Source organism: Rousettus aegyptiacus, unplaced genomic scaffold (assembly GCF_014176215.1).
Source record: "Rousettus aegyptiacus isolate mRouAeg1 unplaced genomic scaffold, mRouAeg1.p scaffold_m13_p_3, whole genome shotgun sequence".
Taxonomy (NCBI): Eukaryota; Metazoa; Chordata; class Mammalia; order Chiroptera; family Pteropodidae; genus Rousettus; species Rousettus aegyptiacus.
The window spans coordinates 57,530,522-57,555,484 of NW_023416306.1; the positions used below are offsets into that span (position 1 = coordinate 57,530,522).

The 24,963-nt window shown below is 36.4% G+C and overlaps 1 protein-coding gene across 4 annotated transcripts in view; it reads right to left on the minus strand.

The window, feature by feature from the left end:
• Positions 1-12,373, minus strand: part of PSIP1 (PC4 and SFRS1 interacting protein 1) — a 34,766-nt gene extending 22,393 nt beyond the window's left edge. For 2 of the 4 annotated variants that reach the window (XM_016157330.2, XM_016157332.2), the window contains exons 1-3: positions 12,204-12,360; positions 11,464-11,676; positions 8,339-8,415 (exon numbers count right to left, since the gene is read on the minus strand). In XM_016157330.2, the coding sequence (XP_016012816.1) occupies positions 8,339-8,415; positions 11,464-11,535 (149 nt within the window). In that variant the 5' untranslated portion in view covers positions 11,536-11,676; positions 12,204-12,360. Of the gene's footprint in view, positions 1-8,338; positions 8,416-11,463; positions 11,677-12,203 lie in introns of all 4 variants that reach the window. The other 2 variants (XM_016157334.2, XM_016157333.2) reach the window with 2 other exon arrangements.
• Between the last annotated feature and the right edge of the window lie 12,590 nt (positions 12,374-24,963).

A 24,963-nucleotide genomic window follows, 5' to 3' on the forward strand; every position in this document is an offset into this window, starting at 1 on the left:
AGTCGCTGGTCACATTTTCATCAATCAATCAAATACATAACTTGTTTTATGTGTGTTTCTGTTTGAAGATACCTTTGTTACCATCTGAACTCTGGTGCTATCCAGTGGCATGGGGTCGGGGGCCGGTGGCAGCAGCTTATTTAATATATATTAGTAATTCACTAACAATGAACTCACAGCCAACAGTTTACGTAAAACATACTTCCTCCATAAGGGAAAGCACAGCATTCTTGCACTTAGGAACACTAAACAGCACCTCAGCACTACATTGAAGGGTCATTATAAACAGCGAAATGACCCAAAAAAGCACAAAAATGCAAAAACCATGGAACTACATAGACTAAAAAGGACCCTTGTTTACAGTATGAGAGCTGAAACAAGCAGGCAAAGCACTGTTTGTTCAGCCTCAGCTAGGAACAGTGCATCAAGTTACTTACATTTCTTGACATTTTGCACCCAGACATAACCACAAGGATTGACTTGAGATTACAAATTTTATTGACTAGGCAAATTCACAAATATGGAATCTGCCAATGAAAAGATCCAACTGTATTTTGTGTGCACATACGTATGTATTTAGATTTTTTCTCCAGAAAAGACCCCTTGTATTTCCCTATGTTTGTTTCATAGAAGACTGTCAACTCTACCAAGGTAAATAAATGCACAGTATGTACTAGTTTTTTGTTGTTGTTGTTATGAGGGTTGAGTATGTACCCTCCAAAGAGGAAAACAAAATCACCACTCATTTCCTCTACAATGTGCTATGATTTAAAATTATTAATTAGTATAAATCACAAATTCCTTTTCTGCTGAAATTCTTTAAGAATTGGGAACCTAATTACTATAATTAGCATTCCAGTTAGAATATTTTAAAAGACTTTAAGTTAAAATTTCAGTTAAAAAGACTTAGAGCTCTATTTAAATATGAGGGCACATAAAAGTCACTTTATCATTCAAATTCTGTAACTGAGAAATACTCATTGTATCCACATATTTTAACTGCATATCAATTAAGGCACACTTAAATCACCATTATCTCATTTGATCCAGAAATTCAGACTTTTAGTAGGCATCATTCATTCCTATCCCTAATCTCTAATTAGGAAAATTAACATTTAAACAGTAAAACAATTCCTCCTACATAATCAGTTCAAAATCCAAGTAAATGACTAGTATCAAACCTCCATCAAAAATAAAATATACTTCTAGTCAGAAAAAAGTAATTCAACACAATTCAACACATAAGACCAAAGAGACTAGAGACAATAGCAATTTGGAAGCTGGAAAGAAGACTGAAAAAAAACTGGGTTCTAAGCCTCAATGTATAGTCAGACAGCACCCTCATTTACAATTCAAAATCCCCTAAGGGCTCGAACTTGGTGACCATCAGGAAATTCACTAAGTGGAAGGTACTTAAATACTTCTGTAAAACTACAGAAAAAAATATTTTTAAATCCTCATACATGGAGCATTTTTAGGTATGATTCTAAACCTAAAAGCTATTCAAAGGACTAATTCTACCATGATGTTATTTAGTGTATATATGTTTGACAAGTTAAATTTACAAAGATTTTTCTTTTCTCTAAACAAGCAGTCCTCACTTTTCTTTTTAAAAGATCTAACTGGCTTTACTGAATGATTCATGAGTTGGACAACATCCCATTTAATAAATAGAAAGATGCTCTCTGACAGTCTTCACTTGGCATGACAGTATTAGACCATAAAGATGCCCGTGCAATGCAATCTTAATAAACAATTAGAAAATTATGGTTCTTCCACAACCTTTAAGTAATGTGAAACTTTAAACAATATCACTGATAGTGTGCAAGGAAATGAAAAATAGTAAAACTAAGACTTGTTTATTAGTACACTGTGATTTAGAATATCAAAAATATTGAGATTTAAAGTGTTTTATTTCAGTTTGAACAGTGCTTGCTGCCTTCTGATCACATAACCTATGATACGGAGTGATAACCTATGATACGAAGTGAACGTATTTTCAATGCCTTGGCAAACTGTCAAATTCCTTTCTAAGTCTGATCAGCTTCCAACATTTTATCTTTTGCACTACCTTTGGTGCTGTGAAATATCTTTAATTTTTTTGGCATCACCTCCTGAGACATCTTTATGTTATGTATATTTTTAAAAATATATGCACACATGGAAAGAGGCGCAAAATCATTAGCTATCAGTGAAATGTAAATCAAAACCACAATAAGATGCTATCTTCTCACCTGCTTCAATAGCTCTAATTTAAAAAGACACAACAAGCCTTAGCAAAGATATGGAGATATTGGAATCCTCATACATTGTTGATAGGAATGTAAAATGGTGTCAGCCAATTTGAATGGTCTGACAATTCCTCAAAATATTAAAGTTACCATTTGACCCAGGAATTCCACTCCCACAAAAATGCCAACTTGTCCACACAAAAAAACTTGTATACAAATGTTCACAGCGGCATTATTTATAATAGCCAAAAGTAGAAACAATCTATCAACTGATGAATGGATAAATATGGTAAATCAATACAAGGGAATGTTTGGCACTAAAAAGAAATGAAGGAAAAAAACAAAGAAATAAACTACTACCACATGCTACAAATAGAGGAACCTTGAAAACGTGCTAAGTGAAAAAAGCCAATCATTAAAGACCACATGTTATATAGTTCTATATGCTTGAAAAGTCCAAAAAAGGCAAAAAAAAGATGAGGGTAAAACAGGAGAGAGAATTTAAGAGAGATGAGAAGTACCAGCTCATGGGTAGAGTTTCTTTTGGGGGTGATGAAAATGTTCTAAAATTGTGTGAATGACTGCACTACTATCTGGATATTCTAAGATCTACTGAATTGTACACTTTAAATGGATAAATTGTTTAGAATACACATTATCATCTCAATAACGCTGTTAAATTATTTTTGTGACTACCACATCCTAGCAAAGAAAAAATGACCCATAATTTTACCAACTATAGATGGCCACTATTTTCAGCCACTTTTTAGTTATATACACATAAATATGTAATTTTAATGTATATGACATAAACTCATCTATAAATATGTTTTAAATTAAAATAAACATCTCATATCAACAGTTACTGTTAAGCGCTGCATACTATTTCACTGCGTGGCTATCCCAAAATTAGTCTATTGTTAGACAATTTTCTATTATAAAATAGTACAACTGTACTAAACATATTGCTCGATCTTGGTACATACCTTTATAATTTCTAAGTAGAACAGCTGGATCAAAGCGTGTATTTATTTAAGACTAATAAGCCCCTTAACCAGACAAAAACCTGTGGTGGATAAAAAAAAAAATCCTCCCATGTGTTCACAAAATAATAATGATGATGGTAACATGATGGAGATGCAACACTATGGTGGTAATATACTGCAATATATAAATGCATCAAATCAACACACCTTAAATTTACACAATAGTATATGCCAAGTACATTTCAATTAAAAAAAAAAAAAAAAAAAAAAAAGACGGAATCCTCTCTGGGGATGCAACCCACAGGTTTAGTGAATAGGGCCCAGATTAGACAGCCATCAATAGTCCCAGGAATGTTGCTGTGGCTGATTCATTTGTCAAAGTACTCCATTTTAAAATGACATGCAAATCTCAAAGAAAATATATCAAAACATTAATATTATGTCTCTAAAAAAAGAGTAAAAATGATTTGTTTCCTTTACAGAGAACTTTCCTTTTATGCTGCTTTAAAAATTTTTAACAATTAATAGATATACAGTAATTTAAAGTAAGTTACCCACCAAATTCCCAAGCCTAAAGGAACGTTAGGGATCATCAAAATTCTCATTTTAATGATTAGAAAACTAACAGCCAGAAAGATGAACTAACTCCGGCAACATCATCTAGAGCCTCAACTCTGTACAACATTCCTTAAAAATTTTCAGGGTTTCCTTTACCCAATATGATACAATCTTTGAAACATCTACTAATAAAATATTGATGCCATAGCCTTACATGTGTGGAACTCAGACTTCAAACACCAATGGCAAAACCTGTAAGAATCAAGTCTAACGTAAAATAACCCAAGAATATAGCAAATCATTAACTACAGTACCAATTTTTTAATTCTGAAGCAACTTAAATCCTCCAAGTGTATTTCTTACATAGCATACTCCTAAAGGCCATCAGTGTGTTCCTGTGTATCCCAGTTTTCACAATATAAGCACACAAAAAAGCAGCTATTTCTCTAAATTCACTTTTTTGTAAACAATGTGTATATCCACAAGCACAAATATATCCCTCACAAAAGCTCAGTTATCACACCTAGAACACTTCCTTTAAAGCAAACCAGAAGTTACACACACAAAAAAACGGGAAAACTCTCCAACTTGCTTCTTTTCTCCATTATTAAATCACAAAATATGTAACAGTATCTTGTAACTAGATTTTATATTTTATAACGGCATGTTTTTATAATAGAAAATTACTCGAGACATTGAATATACATCTACCATGTGCTACAAACCTGCTAGAGTACAGGGATGAAGGAACACCTCTGCTCATTATTTGGTATGAAGCTTTTAACTATACAAATCCCACACCAATACATGCAGCTTTGGCGAGAGTACATAAGTCATACAGAAGAACTAGTGCAGAAGAAAATAAAATCTTACCTTATGATTCCTTCCTTTATTCCTTTCTTGTGGACAGGTTATATAAAAAACTGACTATCACCAGTACCTCCCCATACACCTTCACTCTTAAAACTGTACATTCGGCTGGTTTTAAAACAACCTATGATGGGTAATTTTTAAGTTCCTAGAACTGAGCACCCAACTTTCTTTGTATTAAGTAAAAGCAGTTAGGAGATAAAAGTAGAAAAAAAAATCATCATCATTTAAATCTTCTAGACTTTAGAGAAATAGATAGGCCTAAGTGAGAATATTCCTTCAATTGGCAATGGTAGTAATTAGCCAAATTCAAAAAACTGCATGTCAAAAGTAATTTAAGAACACTATTAGTCTTAGATAAAATATGCAACATTATCTTTAATTAATAATAGCTGACATTTATTAATACATGCCCCTGTTCTAAGCATTTTTTCATGTAATATTCTATTTGCACCCCAAAATCCTAGGTAGATTATTCCCATTTTACAAATAAGGTAGAAAAGGACACAAGACCAAGTAACCTGCCCAAAATCACAAAGCACGTAAACGGCAGTCATGACTTAAAAACAGCCTTCTTGATCTAGTTGGCTAATAAACACATAAATGTTGGTTAATGGACGGCAAATTCATAATCAACAAATGATTTTTTCTAGGGCATAGAGCCTTCAATCTATCGCCAAACATTTTTTTAACAGCTACTATGTGCCAGACAACTTAAATAAATGATGACCAAACATAAAAGACAAGGTCCCTGCTCTCAAAGCTCTTCACTTGTAGTTGAAAGATGAAGAGGAAAAAATTTCAATCATGCAGTAGAGAAAATAAGCATAAAAAGGAGGATTTGAGCTAAGATCTAGACCTGGAAAATCTGAAGGCACTACCCAACAAAGGGAAAACAAGCAAAAAGGGCCTAAAACAAAATGTATTTATGTAACAGTAAAAAAAATGTGATGAGGTTGGAAAGGAAATAAGCATAGGTTATTATAAACAGCATTTGTAGAGAAATTTGGGTTTTGTTTGTTGGTAATTAACAAGAACACCATTGAAGGTTCATGGGCAGGAAAATGACATGGGCGGGGAAGTGACATGCTCTGACTGGGATATAAAGCTCACTTTATGTATGAAGAGTAGAAACTGAGGCCAAGATAAGGATAGGACACTATCTAAACAGTAATTGTGGCATGGACTTCAGGTGCAGCACAGGATATGGAGAAGAGTAGACAGATCAGCATGAACTTTAAAAGAAAAGAATAAAATCTGCTGGCTGACCAGATGTGAGGAAGAAGGTGGAAGACTAATATTTAATCAAAAAGAACATCAAGACTTTGGTCTCCAGTAAAGTACTGGGTCAATGTCAGTCTCATCTACTAAATCTGTTTTAAAGATGTTAGTTTTAAGATATCTAGTATATGGTCACAGTTAGTATACCTTTATTGTTGTATAATACTCAAAACTTCACTGCTGGTTGAATTAACTGTGACTGTTAAAAAACACTAAGAAAAGCCAGATGTTTTCATTAAAAAGTTACAAAAGAATTCTACTATAAATTCGCAATAAAAATATCTTCATCTATAAATCAGTTATGAATAAGCCATTGTCTAAGTTGCCATTTGATCTTCTATGTTCCTCCTTTCCCATCTCCCTAAACTATGGGCTATTAGCATAAACTGCCATTAGTGCAAAATACAAATTGAAAGAGGTTCAAATAACCCCACCTCGCCCTACCCCCTCCAGACTTCTGAGGTGGAAAAGGCACATCATCACAGATCTAGTTTCTAAAAACTAACCTTAAGTACAAAAAAGTTAAGTCATCAGATCAATAGATAGAGCAGCACTGCCTTTCCAAATATACTTATGAGAACACTAAGGCACGAAACATTACAGGTGCATTTTGAAATGAAAATGTAATATTAGCTTTACAGTAAGTTACATTCTAATTCTTTAAATATATTCTAATTTCTTGAATATCAGTAATTGTATTCATTAAACTCTTACTACCATTGTTTTGTTATTAATCAAACAATGCTTATGAAAGTTATTTGGTGTAGTTGGATTTAAAATTTACATACACAATGTAAAAACCCTCATTCTTAAATGTTAGGGAAAGGTATGATCATTCTTCATCTAAATATGACATAAGAATGAACTATGTGTTCTATAAAACTATAAGGATATATATAAAAGTATAAAATCTACCCCATTTCAGAAAAATTGAATTTAAAGAATTCTGAACTTGTAAAACTAAAAACTTCTAAGGGATGTCTACTCGCATTATTCTGATAGTGTCTGCAAACTTCACATGCATCAGATTCATCTAGAAGCCTTGTTAAACAGACTGCTGGGCCTCAACACCTCAGTTTCTGATTCTGTAGGTCAAAAGTAAGGCCCAAGAATTTGCATGACTTAGTAGAGTTTCCATGTGATGGTGGTGTGGCTTGACCTGGTACCACGCTTTGAAAATCCTTGCTCCAAAACAGTACACAAATATTTCATTAAAAGATACATTTCCCTAATAAATTTATGAAAGAGTTCTTTAAATGGGAGATCATCCTATGGAATCAGATATTATTTCTTACAAAATTAAGTTTTTATATAGAAAGTATACCTAAACCCAACTCAAAGTAATTATGGTGAAGGCCAATCCAAATCTGGACCCAAAACTGTAGTTTAAAGAAAATAGTTAAGTGGCGTTGTATGCTAGAATGTCCAGAATTGGCAAATCTAGACAAAGAGTAAACTAGTGGTTGTCTAGGGCTGGAGAGGAGGGAATGGAGAGTGACTGCTAATGGGTACAGAAGTAAATATTCTGACATCCACTGAATTATACACTTTAAACAAGTGAACTTTATGACATAAATCACATTTCGATAAAGCTGTAAAAAAGTAATTACAGGAACATTCTTATAGTCACTAAACAACATTAAACCGAATGCTGGCATTGTAGACTCTTAGGAATACATAATTTTAATTAGTATATTAACAGCTTTGTTTCTCCCAGTCCCAGTAAACAAGCCCCACTTTACCAAAATTATCGCAAATTTGAAACTTCAAGTCCAAATTGGAGATTATATAGTACTTGTGAGGCAATTAAATTATAGGGATGTAGGTTATTATTTTCCAAAACTGAGATAGCCCCTAGAGCAAGCCTATGCACCTAGAAGTAATAGTTCAATATTCAGTGGCAATTTCTGAAAAATTTGTTTGTTTCACCAAAGCAGGTTCTCTGCACACATATCCACCAGGGGCAGCAGAGCAGTCACAGTGGCTCTCAAGACCATGAAAACACACCGAGGAACTATCCCACAATATACCATTTGTGTGGCTAATGTAACAAAACCTACAATAAAGTGCCAGGTTGTCCTTATGAAAAGCACTGATATTAAATATGAATACCAAATGCCTTGTTAAAACTTTCCTTACATTCTTTCATGCAAGTCATTCTTCTAGTTGCTGAGAGGATCCATATATAATAAAATATCTCTTCCAATGAAAATTAAACCTACAGTGTTCAATTTTTCAACCCTAAAAATTAATGTAAAAATGGAGACGACTTTTTCCAAAGTTCAAAGATGATTTTAAAGTTTCCTATTATTTTACTGTTTTCCCTCTGAATTAATCTCGAATTGATTTTATTTTACTCCTAATGACTGCTAAATCAACTCTGATCTGCCTTTAGAGCTAAAAAAAACTTACGTCTCATGAGTTCCAAAAAAGAAAATGGGTAGTTTGTTTGTGGGTGGTTTTACAGCTCCATCAGGAACTTCATCTACCTAAAAGAGAGAGAAAAATTAAAAGCTTTTAAATCATACACACCTCATTACAACAGAATAAACTGGGAACAAGACATCCAAACAGGATCTGATATAAAGTGGACCAGTTCTATAGGTCCATAATCCCTGATCCCTAGGTTCTGAAACCCATGAGGCTCTAAAATCCTAGATATTTCTAAAAACTCATTTGGTAGCAAAACCTGGTCTGACAGTGAAGCTATTCCATCATTTCTTTTATCTACTTAGTGTTTCTACTGATGCTTCTCTGCAGAAATATTGAGATTATGTGCCATCCTAGACCCTACCAGGAGCAAAATATACAGAGTATGTACCATCATTACCTTTCTAAAATCCCCAAATTCTGAATTTTTAAACATATCTGACTCTAAACATTTCAGAGAAGGGAGTCTACACCTGTTTAAAAATCCTGAATGATATTTCTGCAGGGAGACTATATCAGAGTATATATCAAAGTAATATAAAAGGAGACATTAACAGAAATTTAAAGCACTATTTCCCAAAGACTGAAATACATATTCTGAAAAGGTATCATAGCTACATGGTTGAATCTCATGAGGTTACCTGTTCCTTTTTATTTCTTTCAATCTTTCTGGTTAGGTAAAGTAAAAAATTATCAGGTGCTGTTGTTATGTCTAACATGTCTGTAGTACTTGTTACTTTCGCTTATCAATAATGGGAAAGCAGATTTCAGGGATAAAGCCATAAGGCAGTTGTATCTATCCAGAATCTAATAACATTTCTTTTTCATAATTGCAGAGACACTTTAATTGAAAAATCAGTTGACTTTGTCAAGAAGGAAGCAGACCATTAGAGGATCTACTATTCTCTGCATGCATTACCATGTTGAAGAAAAGACCAGGGGGTGATTTGACTGGCTGGCAGTCCGAAGGTTTCAGGCATTAATAGAATCTTTACCACTCAACCCCTATAGGGACTTTAATTTCTTCACCTTTCCAATGATTATTTCACTTGTCATTTCAACTTGGTGAGAAGGTGCCGAGAAGTGTGACAATCCATAGAAGCCTTAACAGGTGTTTTCTGTCAACCCAGTTCAGATGCTTCATTTAGCTAGTAAATAGCTTTAAGTCTGTACAAATGTCTAGCACCTACAGAGTTTAATAAATGTTAGGTAATTTTTTAAATTTGACGATTAGTACTGGTACGGAATTACATGAATGTTCAAGACTTAAAAAATCATGAAGTTTGGGATATGAAGACATAAAATGTTAAAATCAAAATAGAAACAATAGTTGTCACCTTCAGAGTTGAGGCCTTAAATATATAGTCCAAGCTCTCTCAAGCAAAGATTTAAAATTAATAAAACTGGAGACAGGAAAAGGAACATAATTTTGGACATAGGTAATACATCAAAACCAAATTCAGTTGCTGCTTCTAAGAAAAAAGGGAAAAAAGGAAAGACAAATTTCTATTCCAATACAAATGAACTTGTTACATATAGAAATACTCTGGCCCTCTTAAGGCTCCTTTTTGTTTTTGTCAGCACTAACTCTTAGTCACCTAACATATTGAAGCATGTGGGGAGGATGATCTGGAAGAACAGTAAATAATTTTTAAAACATTTTCATTTGGCTTTTAACTGTACTGTGGCATAGAAATCTGAATACAAATGTATCCCATTACTTCAGATTTTGTAACACCTCTAAGTAATTAAGCATGGCAAAACCATGAAAAAAGTATCTTGGAAGGGCCTTAAACCTGCCAAGTTTCCCTACACTCTATTTAAACATGAAATACAGTGTTTTATGTGTGTGATTATGTACTAAGCACCATGGGAGTATTAAGAAATTCAGTTTTTCCCTTGCCCTCAACACTCTTACAAGCTATTTCAAAAGCAAAACATATAAATAAGAGTTAAAATAAAAGGTATCACAAAGGAAATAGATTACTGTATCAAATTTATAGACAAGAAATATGATTGACTGGTCAAGTAAGACACTGAAAAAATAGTCTTGATACATTGGGGGAAATTTTTTTCCAGATTGGGGAAGGAAACTTATAAACCTGAATCTACAAAGAGTTAAATGGGAAAAATCAAGAAACACTGAACAGTTTAAATTTGGATAGCACTCAGCAAAATTCCATCGTCTTCTCTAACCAATGGGTATGTGTCCTCCAGCTGACATAATTTTAATTATCTTTAAGAAATACACAGAAGTGAAAATTACAACTTTAGAATATCACATGTTTATGAAGGATTATGAGCTTACTAATCGAATGGATCTCAATATTTTTTAGGTTAGGTTCCATCACTATCTTAGAACCCGAGTCCTACCATAAACAAAAAGATCTCTTTTTCTGAAAATGGAGCTTGGGTACTTAAACAGTCTCAATTCCTAAATGACACAAAATAATCCTTGGTCCTTAATCACCTCTCTGTACTGCTAAGATGTGCATCCAGGAATCTGGGTATACGCCTTTTGCTCCTGGGAAACAGTCAAAGTAAAACAACTTCTTCAAGGTCACAAAGCAAACTTCACGGAAAAAATTGTGAAAATAAATGTTCCAGACTTTCCTTGGTGCTAACTTATTATACAATTTCCGTGAATATCCCGTTCTCAATCTCTTCCATAAACAAGCACATCCAGAAGGCCTCCCCAAATACAACACATGAAAAAATATATATATCTCGTTGACATCTAAGAGTATGCATAGATTTCATTGATATTACGTATTTTACTCAAAATTGAGAATATGTCAATGTTTCATTAATTTTTAAACAAATCCATACTCGATTATTTTCACCTACAATGAAACATTAACTGGCATCACATTTAAATATCTATTAAGAAAACCTGTCAAAGTCTCTCAAAAACAAATCCCTAAGTATGTAGAAAAACCTGGATTTTCACAATTACATGGGAGATTACTGGACAAAAATATAAAATGAAAGGTCAAGCGAATGAGAGAGAGAAAGGATATGAGGGGGGAAAAAATTAAGAGAAAGGGCAGAATGTAGGCCTCTAAGGAAGGTAGCACCGCTAACTGCGAAGGCAGAAAATCACTTACTCGAGCTGGCCAATGAGGATAACCTTTCATCTTGGCGAAGATGAGGTCTCCAGGTTTGAAATCGCGAGTCATGTTTCAGGAGGGGCGATGCCCGGGGTCCGAAGCCCAGGGAGGAGGTGCAGCGGTACAGCGGGAAGATGCGGGAAGACGGACCAGAGGCGAGGCTCCCGGGGCGGCAGAAGCTGAGAGAATGCCTCGGGAGTCCCGACAAGCCTGCGAGGGAGAGCACCGAGGGCGGTTAAAGCAAAGAAACCCGAAGGGAGGGGCCTACGGGGAGAGGGAGGACCAGGGAGGGGAGGATCGAGAGGGGTGGGAGAGTGAGGGGAGAGCCGCCTCCCGCTCCTCCCCCGCGAGTGCGCGGCCTCCGCAGCCCCAGAGCTACCCCTCCAGGTTAGGGCAGGTTCTCCGCTCTACGACCGAAAAGACGCCGCCACCTGAGGCAGAGATGCTTCTCAGCCCTAGATTCCCCTTTCTCCCGCTCTATCTTTCCTCTGGCTTTTTTTCCCCCCGGGCTTGAGCCCCAAGTGGGAGGGGGTTTGGGGGAGAGGAAAATAAGATGGCAAAAGGGGAACGTTCCCTTTCCAACCACACACAACCTCTCTCCCCCAACCTGCTTCCCGACGGTCTCAGCCCCAGGCTGCCTGCCACTCAGCTCCCGAGCGGGCCGCGGCCACTTCCCCGCTACAGCCAGGAGCGAGGCCACCGAGGGGGGGCGGGGCGAACCTCCGCCGCCCGCTCACCTGCCGGGGCCGCGGTGCTGAGGCTGCAGTGGCGGGCCGGCCGCCTCTGCCCGCGTCCACGCAAGCCACCTGCGCCACCAGCTGCCGCAGAGGCGTCTCAACCGCCCCGAATCGCAACCGCCGCCGCTGCCGCCGCCGCCGTCGCTGCGCTGCTCCCGCGCGGCTCCCGCTCGGCGCCCGCTAGCACTCGGGCGGGACCAAATGCTCGCCGATGAAGGGGGGACAACGCAGCACCCGCCTAAGGCGTGTGGCTCCGAAGCAGGACAATAGAAGACCCTAGATCCTCAAGTTCGCTTTTGCGTAATAGTCATAGCCAAATGGAGGGAGAGACGGATGCGAAGGAAAAGGGAGCGTGCGAGAATAGATCGGCCCGCTGCAGCTTCCCCCTGCGGCTTGCGGAGTGGTCCGGCTCGGCCCGCCCCTCCTGGCTGCTCTGCGTGTGTGTATTTGTATGTGTACTGTATGTAAAAGGCGGGGAGAGAGGAAACGATTGTTGTGGATGGGGTTTGGGGGCGGGTATCCGGGCCTCTAACCCTTGGCTGTGTGTTAGGGAGAACCTGGCACCCTGAGCTGCATGTTCTTGCATCGTTTCCCAGGGTGGAGAGGCTTTAATGTTGCACTTGCGCGGTTTGCACCATCCAAAAAAGAAAAACTGTACAAAAACCCATAGATGAAATCGGAGCATGAGGCGGTTGCAGGGTGTGGAGCTTTTAGGCCTCTTACACCTCGCTGAATGGGCCTTGCAGCCAACTTTTCCTTGAAATTGTAATATGAGAAAGCCTATTTCTTTTCTTTTAAATTTAAAGCACCAAGAACTGTTAAGAAAATGCCGTCCTAACGAATGCAAAATGTGATGGGTAGAACACAATGACAGGAAAGCTTAAGCCTTTTAAATAGGATGTGGGTTTGGGCCCTAAGTAAATTTTAGCTGCATCTAAATTTTAGTTCCCTACAAGAATTGTAGCTGGTAAGTGGTAGTATAGAAGTGTTACCAAACCTAAAATGGCTTGTTTCTTAAAATGCTTCTCAAGGGATTTCTAAAATTATTTTTTTATCCTTTTGCCAATATGTTTTTTAATATGTAAATAGGAATAGGCCAAGCCTTCTGATGTAAACTATTTCAATATTTTTATTGTACCAGAACTACCTCACCAGAATTGTCTAATTTTAACCATTAACATTCACCCAAATTCCAATCAATGTAAATATGACATTGTGAAAATTGATAAAAATTAAGTTTCGTTTCATTCTTCATTGAACCCCCCCCCCCCAAAAAAAAAAGTACATACTGTGTGTCACACTCTTAAATGCTGGGCATACAACCATGAACAAGCACAGATACTTCTCATTAAAAACAGAATGAAAATATGAAAAAAAAGCATCAGATTATTAAATATATACATAATAGTATATAGCTTATACTGCTTTAAATGAAGGACTCACAAGCAGGAATAAATCAGGAAAAGCTTCAAGTAGGTACACATTGAGAAGTATTTTTTGAAAGAGATGCACATTCCTTTGAAAGCACTTAAGACATTCCCAATGCAAAATGTCCTACGAGGATTTCAAGAGACTAAATCGTAACTCAGCAACACGCACAGCAGTCCAAGTGGTACAAAAAGAGAAGAAACTGGCTAGGGAGAGGGAAGGCTTGGGGAAATGTCTTGAAGATTCTCATCCTGACTTTGAGTTTGATATGATGTATACTGGGAGCTACTACATAGGTTGCTGAGCAAAAAAGGGTTAAAGATGATTCTTTAAAAAGTTGTTCTTGCTTGCTGCAAAGTAGATGACAATAGAAAGAGGCTGCAGGTCACTGTTTTGCTCCCTACATGCCCCATGTCTGGATGAGACTTATAACTATGAAAAGCCAAGGAAGAATCCCACTAAGTACACAAAGGAATAATTGTCAGGTGTTAGTCATAAAACGTGCACAGGAAAAAGTGGAGGAAGATGTATTTAAGAAATTACAAGACACTAAGTAGGAGAGATGAAGGCATCATTGAGCAACCATTTCTTGTGCACCTCTTCTAAGCCCTGTAAGGCTTTGCAACTCCAAGTGTGGTCCAGGGCCCAGCAGCATCGGCTTCACCTGGGAGCTTGTTAGAAAAAACTCAGCCACTCCCCAGATCTGCTAAATCAGAATCCGCATTTTAACAAGATCCCCAGGTGATTCTTATGCACAATCAATTTTGAGAAACTACAGATACAGAGGATATTACAGACTATAGAAACTTAAAATCAAGTAGGGAAGACAGACATATAATAAATAAATTATAATTAATATTAAAAGATAACTTTTTATTTTTATTAAATGATAGTACCAACATGCAAAGAGGGAGTGGTTACTGTGATGGGAGTTCCTTAGAAAAATGAAAAGTAGAAAGAAAATGGAAAAGAATTGATGTTTTAGTATTAGTGTTTTTTTTTGTTTTTTTTTTTCAAAGTACAAACATAGCTCTTTGTATCTTTGAGTTTTGGCAGTTTCAATTTGATAGTCTGTAGAATGGTCGATACCCTGTAAACAATAAGTCAGTACAAAACAGGTGGTAGTTTACGGCTCCAGAGAACAAAAGGCCAGGATCCCTGGGAGCAGCAGTTCCAGATGGGAGGGGGAGTAGGAGGGAAGGTTGGGCTCATCAGGAGAGTTTTTCTCAACTACAGAGTTGTGCTCCTCTCTAGCTGGGTTTGATGCACCATAACCACACGGTCACCCTTCTTAGTGGGGATGCCAGCAAATATATAGTAAGATAGGAATTAGAGTAATGAGAAAGGTGTAAGGAGAAAGAATACAATTTCCAAAACAACTGAAGCAAGAGGGAAGGGGACAGGAGATCTAAATGAATTGAGGCAGGAGCTTGACCTACTTTCTCTCATTTAATCCAAGTTACCATCCCCATTTTACAGATGAGAAACAGGCTCAAAAAAAGTTCAGCAACTTGCCCAGAATCACAGATCTACTCAAGCTGCCAAGGCAATGTTCCAGCCCATCTGTACTCCAGTCGTGGCCTTTGTGTGATCCCACACCACCTCTAGGTGGAGCAGGGGGCTTGCAGAGCGCAGGCAGAACAGCTTATAATTAGAAAAAGATGCTGGAAGAAAAAGCAACCCAGCAGCACTCTTCTACCTCTGTCTTTGGACTTGAAAGTATTCTCAGCTTCAAATTTCCTAACAACCTCCCTCTATTCCACCCCATTCCGTAGCTTGTCCCCTCCACCAGCCCATTCTGTTTAACTCCTTCTAGTCCTACTGGCCTCAACTCAAAAATTTCCTCTGGAAAGGCTTCTGTAGCGTAATTTCTTATTTACCGCCTTTCTGATTAATCTTTAAACTCTTTAGAAGTAGGGGCACTGTCTTTGTGATCAGTGCCTGACATTTAGCAGGCACTCAATGAAATTATTCTCAATAAATATTTGTTGAATAAATGAGAAGAAGTTAAATGAAAAATACTGACGGGGATTCCCTCATTCTTTAGGCTGAGAAAACAGATGACACATGAGGGTATTTATATTTGTTTTGACTTTGTGAATTTTTCATGTACTTAACTCTTTAAAAGCACTGACATTAGTCATTGACTACAAATACATTCATTGTAACCATTTTAATGGAAATCATTCTAAATGAGATTTGATAACTATTCCCCAAATTTAGTAATGCTAATCCTTTCCTTCACATATTTTGCATATAATATACATCACTCTACACCCTAATACACCTTAAAATTATTGGTATGAATAGCAATTATTGAACTGTTTCCTCATATGTGATTTTTAAGCTTTGTGAAGGTGAAGTTAGCAAGAATATGGGAAAGATAATGTGCATTAATCAAAGAGCTAGTTCAGTCAGAGATGTCATCAATCTGGTCTAGGCCTACCTTCCCCTAGAAATCAATAAGCATTTGGAACTTTGGCCCTTAGGAGGGGAAAAATCAAGATGTACTATTCTGTGAGGCAGTGACTGGTTACACCGCTGAGCTGGTTTACCAATGAGAAGAGCGTTCTCAGTAGGAGAAGCATTGTTGAGGCTGGATGGTCATCAGAATAGCTGGAAAGAAGCTAGGCTAGGACAGGGATTGCTAGATAGTTAATCTGTGTGTGCTGTTGGTGTCTATACTAAAGATTGCTTTAACTGTGTGCTGTTCCGGTGGAATGTTTTACATCACTGTATGACCTCTCTGTAATCACTTCTCTGAGACACTCGATTTGTTTCTTTCTTACATCTCCACATCCAGTTTGTTAAGACTTCTCTTATTCCACGTTTGTGAGCCACACTCCTCTTTACTCTTCTCTGTGTGTGTGTGTGTGTGTGTTTGTACATGTGTGCCTTTTTTCCTTCTTCATCTTCATACTCTTTCTTGTACATTCTTTCTCATTATTCTGCATGTTCTCACTTTCTGAGTTAAATATCTAAGAGGCGTGGCTTGGAAAGTAGAATGATCCCTTTTCTGGTGAACAGGCCTACTAATGCAATGATGTCTTTAATTATCTTTGTGCCTTTGATTCTTCTAAGGGTGGAGAAATGATTTGCAATTGCCAAGGGTTAGAAATTGTAAAAGCAAGGGGGATGGAATGACGATAAAGTGGTAGCACCAGAGAAATATTCATGATGATGGAGTACCTCTGTATCTTGATTGTGGTAGCGCTTGCCAGAATCTACACATATGATAAAATGGCATAGAACTATACATACCCATTGTACCAATGTCAGTTTCCTAGTTTTGTCATTGTACTACGTAGTTAATTTAGATGTAACAATTGGGAGAAATGAGTGAAGGGTACGCAGGAATGTTCTGTTTTATTTTTTCAACTTCTTATGAATCTATAATTATTTCAAAATAAAAAGTGAAAAAATATATTTATATATTGAAGGACCGAGGGAAGGTAATTGGTAAGGAAAATTTGGTTGTGTTTATAAATATTAGGAAGTTATTAGGAAGAAAGCTACCAGAGAGAGAGAGAAAACAATATTTGTAGTGTTTCCTCAACTCTGTGTGTGTGTGTGTGTGTGTGTGTGTGTTTTAACAAATGGTCTCTACAATGCTTTCTTTACCTGCATTACCACAAATATCTCTCTAGTGCTACCACTTTATAGTCCCTCCATCCCCCTCCACCTTTCAATTCTCAACCCTTGGCAATTGCTAATCATTTCTCCATCCCTATAATTTTGTCCATGCAAATTTTGTCATTTCATTCCATTACATGTAGAATCATATAGTATGTAACCTTTTCAGATAGGCTTTTCCCACTCATCTTAATGGCTTTTGCTATTAATTAAGTTATTCTGTGCATCAATAGTACATTGCTTTTTGTATCTGAGTAGATTCCATGGTATCTACGTACACAGTTTAAGCATTACCTATTGAAGGATATTTTGGTTGGTTCTAGATTTTTGCAATTTGAATAAAACTTCTATGAACATTTATATACAATTTTTGTGTAGATGTAAGTTTTCATTCTTCCGAGATACATACCCAGGAGTGTAATTACTGGGTCATATGGTAGTCGCATACTTAATTTTTTTTTTTTTTTCAGGCAAGGCAACCCTTGGTTGACATCACAGATCACAAGGACTTTGTCAGCTTACAATCCCTTATTTTTTATTTTTTACACTACACCTACAGCACCTGGTCTTCCTAGGTGGTCTCCCATCCAAGTACTAACCAGGCCCAACCCTGCAGAGATCAGATGGGATCGGGCTTGCTCAGGGTAGCATGGCCATAGACACATACTTAGTTTTTTAAGAAACTACAAACTGCGTTCCAAAGTGTTATACCATTTATATCCCACCAATAATTAATGTATGAGAAATCTAGTTTTTTTGCACCTTCACCACTATTTGGAATTGTCACTACATTTTCTTTTCACTGTTCTAATAGGTGTGCTATTAAACATCTTTTCACGTACTTATTCACTATCTGTATATCATCTTTGGTGAAATGTCTCTTTATGTACTTGGCCCATCTTCTAATTGAGTTGGCTTTTTGCTGTGGAATTTTGAGCATTCTTTACATATTCTAGGTAAGAATCCTTTGTCAGGTATGATTTGTGAATATTTTCTCCCAATCTATGGCTTGTCTTGTCATCTTCTTTACAGGATCTTTCACAGATTAAAAGTTGTTAATTGTGAGGAAGTCCAACTTATTCTTTTCTTTTATAGATTATGTGATTATTGTCATGTCATTTCCAAGCCCTAGGTACCAAAGATTTTTCTATATTTTCTTCTGAGTCTTGTAGTATGATCTCTTATATTTAAATCTATGATTCATTTTGAGGTGTTTTTCTTTTGCTTTCTTAAAGTATGACATTTAGATGGAGGTTCTTCCTCCCTCTCTCCCCCCATGGATAGCCAGCACCTATACTGAAAAACTATCCTTTTATTGAGTTGCTTTTTTACCTTTGTCAAAGATCACTATGTCATACTTATGTGGGCTTTTTTGTTCAGTTGTTCGCTGTGTCTTTCTGTCTGAGCCATAGTCAGTTACTGAAGTACTATACACTGTCTTGAAGCTCTGTAATAAATTATAAAATCAGGTAAGGTGATTCCTCCCACACTACTCTTGTCTTTCAATTTTTTTTCTGGCTATTTTAGTTCTTTGCTTTTCCATAAAATTTTAGAATAAGCTCGTCAATATCTATTTTTAAAAATCTTTCCGGGATTTAGATAGAAATTATGTCAAGCTTATATATTAATTTGTGGAAATTAATATATCTCTACTAGGTTTACTAAGTTGAGTTTCTAATCATGAACTAATCCGTGTCTCTACAGTAATTCAGACAGTGTTTAATTTCTTTCATTAGAATTTTGCAGTTTTCTGCCTACAAGCCCTATATATGGTTTGTTAGATTTACAGCTAAGTATTTGATTTTTTTTAGCTATTGCAGTTTAATTTCAGTGTCCGTATGTTAATTGCTAATATACAAAATTTGTTTTTTTATGTTTATCTTGTATTTTGAGACCTTGCCAAACTCACTTAATAGTTTTAGGAAGTTTTTTTGTTTGTTCATTTTCTTCACAGATTTCGTGGGATCTTCTTCTACATAAGCAACCAAATTATCCGCAAATACGGACAAAGAACACACTTTATATGATTTCAGTTGTTTTACGTTTTTTTTAAGGATTTTTTTATGGTCCAGGATATGATCTATCTTGTATATGTTCCATAAGTGCTTAAAAAGACTGTATGTTCTACTTCTTTGGGTGGAATAGTCAATAAATGTCAATTATATCTGGCTGGTCAATAGTACTGTTCAGTTACTCTATATTCATTATGTTCTCTAGTTGCCCTATCAATTGTTAAGAGAGAGATGTTGAAGTCTCCAAACATAGTTGTGGATTTACTTATTTTTTCTTTCAGATCTATCAGTTTCTGTTGCAGGTATTTTATACCTCTTTGGTGTATATTCATTTTGGATTACTCTGTTTTCTTGATGGATGGACCTTTTTATCATTATTTAATGTTTCGCTTTGTCTCTGGTAACTTGTTTTGCTTAGAAATCTACTTTACCTGTTTAATATAACTATTTCTGTTTTCTTTTAATAAATGTTTTCATGATATGACTTTTGCTATCCTTTTATTAATATGTTTTTATTGAAAAGTGTGTTTCTTATAGACAGCAGTTTTTAAATCCATGCTGTCCATCTCTGTCTTTTAATTGATGTATTTAGAGTATTTACATTAATGTAATTATTGGTATGTTAGGGCTTAATTCTGGCATTTTTTATGTTTGTTCCCTTTATTTATTTCCTCTTCCCTACTTTCCCTATTTTTTTATAATTCCATTTTGATTTATCTATAGTGCTTTTGAGTGTATTTCTTTGTATAATTTTTTTTGGTGTTGTTTTAGTTATTACATTATACATAAATAACTTATAGCCTACTTTTGTTGATGTATTACTAGTTTGAGTGACATGTAGAAAACTTACCTCCCTTTAAGTCTCTTTAATCTCCACCGAGTGTAATATGATTGCCTTAAATATTTCCCTTACATACAGTGAGAACTACTTTAGACAGGATTATCGTTTTTGCTTCAGCCATCAAACATGATTTATAATACTTAAGGGAAGCAGTAAAGTCTATTGTGTTTACCCACATTTTTACTCTTTCCATTGTTCTTTCTTCCTTTCTTATGTTCCAAGTTTCCTTCTTTTATCATGGAGGTAGGATCACAATTTTTTCCAATGTGTTTAGTTAAGGTAGTTGGTAATTGTATAAAATTTTTCTCTCTTGTTAGGCTGCCCCCTCTCCTGGTTCATTGGCTAGAGAGAGCAGGCTTTTCTTATGTTTTCTTTTGTTTGTGTCTGTTCGTGTTTCCAGTTGTTGGCTTCTTCAGCATCTAGTCCAAGATGTATGAAGCAAAAAGAAAATCCAGCAGGGAACTCACCACTGTGTCATACCTTAGATTCCAAGGTACCTAGCCAGTCTGTATTCTGTTCACCTTTCAAAGACTTCTCATATTTGTTTTATGTGTAACATCCAGTGGACCTATTTTTCTCCTTCCTTTTGTCACCAAGATTCTGGGGGAAAAATAGTTTATTTAAAAATAGTTTGCGTCCATTTCATCACTCACATCTCAACTTCATCCTCAGTGAAGTTTAACTCCATCAGGGCAGGGGCTTTGTTTTCTTCATGACCGTGTCTCAAGGATACAGTGTCTGGCACATAGCAAGCCTTTGGTAAACATTTCCTGTCACTACATTATCCTAGTAACTTTCTTTACTTTATATTCTCAATGCACCACCCAGGATAGAAACTCATTACCTCATGCATGGATTTAGGTATTGGTTTTGTTTTATGATTTTCTCCCTGTGCCTTTCTTCATACCATCATTCTCCTAAGAAATGTCCTTCAATTATTCCCTGCTTACTCATTTTTTTTTTGCCCTTAAGAATCAAACCTAGTTACACCTCTTAGTTCTCATCCTCTTAGCCTCAGCATCCTAAAATCCTGCATTCACTACTTTCTGAGTACTCATTTGTAAATTAACATTATCTCAGTTAAAAATGCTTTGAGCTTTAATTGAAACTCTGTTATAGTGGCTTATGCATAGAAGTTAGGAGATAAATGCTGATATTGCAGCTGGATGACTTCAGAGCCAGTGTCTTTTCAATTTGCTAGGCCTTTTCCTCATGCTGCCTGGTCTACTCAGGAGCAGGTGATTGCTCCTCTGGAAACCACATCTGGATCTTAGGTAAGAAGAAAGCACATAGGATGAAGGGATAGGCTAACAAAGTCCATTTCTTTTCATTTAGAAAAGAAAGCTCTCCCAAAAGACACATCCAGCAGATTTCTTATGTTGTCTCATTGGACAGAATTCTGTTACAAATCCACTCCAAGCTGGAAACTACAAATGAGAAAGGGGTTGTGTATAGAAATTCAGTTAGCCAAACAATGATATCTGCCACACATATGCATAAATATCTATATAATCAATTCAGATAAATCTTATGTCTCCCTAATTAGTTTGGAAGGTCTTTGAGAGCAGATATCTAATCAGAGTAATTTCATACTTCACACCGAATTATTGTTAGCATCCTCCTAATTTCATATATTTCTGCTAAAAACAACATAAATGTGGTGAATAGAGACTTTAAGCCAAAAATAATTATTTCGGAATTTTTAGTGAGTTCAGCTTCTTCTGAAATTAAAAACTTTCAGTCAGGGAGAAGAATTCCTTTCATCTCTTTTCTTTTTCTTTTTTATAGGAAGTAGATCATGCACAAATATAGTAGGAACTGGAGAAGTGAAGATCTAAGAAGTCTATTGGAAGATTAGATGCAGTAACTAACAAATGAACCTGAGAAACCAAGCATGTCCAGCTGTCAAAATAGGTCTTCATAGGGGCAGGCTTACAGGGTGTCTAGGAGAAGTTGTCCCTCCATTCAGCTACCACCTCTGTGGATCATCTGCCAAGCATCTGGTGTTGGGCCTGTGGTCATTGTTGGTCAACAGGATCAGGAGTTGGGAAGAAAAGCAAGATGTGGATTGGAGGAGAATGAGGACAAGCTGGACCCTTCTGATCCTTTACCTCTGTCTCTTCGTGCATCTAACCACAGTGAACTTCAGAGTAATGGCTGCTGCTTTACTTCCACCTTCCAAATCTGTCTCAAATTCTTCTTTTGGCCAACTCTAATTTACACCATCCAGGGAAATGGATTTGGGGAAATGTAACCCGACTAAATCATCATTCTAAGTAAGTTTACTATACAGATGAAGTTGAATCTCTGACTACTAGAGTAGTAAAATGATTATACTTCCTGGAGGGCTAGAATTATGTCTTAGTCCAATTCTTCTGTCCCCTTTGTCCTAGCCAATAATTTGATTCTTAAATTACACATCGACTTCATTGATATCCCCGTGCAAGCTATTTTTCCTCTGCCCTGATACACCTATCTCTCAGAGGGAAAAGGACTCCATTCTTTGGATTTAGGCTGTAATGCCCTGCCCATGCAGTCTTGTTTTTTCAACTTTTTCTGGTCTTTTTAATTTACTCTCTTGTTTCTTATATTTCTGTTGGCATTCTTCTCCTGTTTCTCTATTCTGGGTACAACTCTTGTACATTCTTTGGTACATATCCAGCTTCTCTCCTGCCTAAGCATGTTTATGAACCATACTTCCAGCTAATAATTTATCTTTGGATGATATAGTTCTATTTTTGTTTTTACTAACCAGTATGTATTCAATTACAGGTATTTATTGAACATCCAAGATATCCTACCCTCCGTAGGTGCTCAAAGTACAAAAATATTTATAAAACAAGATAAGAAATAAAAAATACCAGTATACAGCAACAAATAAACAGCTTTCAGAATTCAGAGAGAAGAATTAAGTTTGGCTTTCGTACGGGACCTTTATTGACCTTTTCCAATCAAGGAATTTTGTATAGGATTTCCAGATTTTTATACTATTGCCTTAGTGTTTATGTCGTAAGTTAGGTATGAACAGTAAAATTAGTTGTTTTAGTACATTGAATTCAAGCAATAATAAATAAACAGTATTACAGAAAGCTGTATAAATATATTTCTAAAGGAAGATATAATTAATAATTTTAAACAATATAAAAATTGAAGAGACACTGATTGTGAAAATATAAATATAGAACTAAGAAAACTAGGCTATAATTTTATTTCCACTGACTATTCAGAAATTATTTTTATTTTTGTGGTATTTCAGTGGCATGGACTTCTGGGGCTCAGAGTCACTTAGTGTTGCATGCATTTACTCGAGCTTACTTTTCTCATCATAAAATTTGTAATTTAATGACATGAATAAGCAATACTTAGTAGTTTTAGGGTGGGTGACCCCAAACCCCTGGTCACAGATTGCTACTGGTCCACTACTGGTCCTTGGCCTGTTAGGAGTCGGGTTGCACAGCAAGAAGTGAGCAGCAGGTGATCGAGCTAAGCTTTATCAGTATTTGCAGCTGTTCCCAATCGCTGGCATCACTGCCTCAGCTCCACCTAGGTCATCAGGCATTAGATTCTCATAGGAGCTTCGGTCCCTCATGCCAAAAACGGTTGGGGACTGCTATTTTAAAGCATTCTATCTATATTCAATATCATCACTGATGAATGCCAGAACAGTTCTTTGAGGACTATGCAGACATATATCATTTTATCTTTTTGATGCAATTATACATTTCCTCTTTGTATAAAAATTAAATACCAGAAACTACTTAGACTATAGCTTTAATTTCACAGTAGTATATATGAATGGAGAAGGGAAATATGACCGTGTTTATTATGAAGTTCAGGTGTGGATTCACACATAGCAAAGACAATTGTCCTGCTAGCTGCGCGGCTGAGGAAATGGTCATAAATGTTATGCAGGAGCAATGCTGAGAAGCTGTCATGTGTTTTCTTTGCTGATATTTTATGTAAAGGGAAAAATAGAATTATTTCTGAAGGATTCAAAACTCAGCTTCCCATTCAGTCTAGTCTCTTCAGTCCAGCTTAGATTGGTCAAGCCTCTCAAGTTCAATTCAGTGTCTTTACCCAGTCCTACTTTTTGTCTCCTGGTTAGGGGAGAACAAAAAGAGAGACAAAGATATACTGAATGTTTATGTTTATTTCCTGTTCTAATTTACTATCAATATGGTACCATTAAGCTTTCAAGGAATTTTTTTTCTATTCCAGGGTACCTTACAAAAGCTAGAGAAGCTGCATTAAAAAGAACATGCCTTTTTTTTGTTGTGATTAAATATAACATAAAATTCACCTTTATAAACTTTTATTTTTTTTGCACCTATAGCATCTGGTATTCCTAGGTGGTCTCCCATCCAAGTACTAACTAGGCCTGACCCTGTTTGGCTTCTGAGATCAGAGGAGATCAGGCATGTTTAAGTAGCATAGCCATAGACCCTTTTAACCTTTTTTAAGTGTACAATTCAGTGACATTAAGTACATTTACACTGTTGTGCAACCATCACCACCATTCATCTTCAGAACTCGTTCCTCATCCTAAAACGAACACTTCTTGTCCTAACTTAATAATAGGAGGATAGCATCATTGGGATAGAGAAAAAAATAGGGGGAAAAATAGAATATTCTATGTGTCAAATATATCCCTGATGGAAAGAGTAAGTAGGAGAAATTTGACCGTGGTTAACAGTCTATCTCTGGGCCTCATGAAGAGATACGTAAAGAGAACCTCTCAAATAATACGCACTGTTCCTTGCTGTGACATTGTATATTTGATCCCCTGGGTGTAACCCTTGGATCTGTTGCACTGGGTTGAATCGTAGTATTTTTTTTTTTAAGCCTT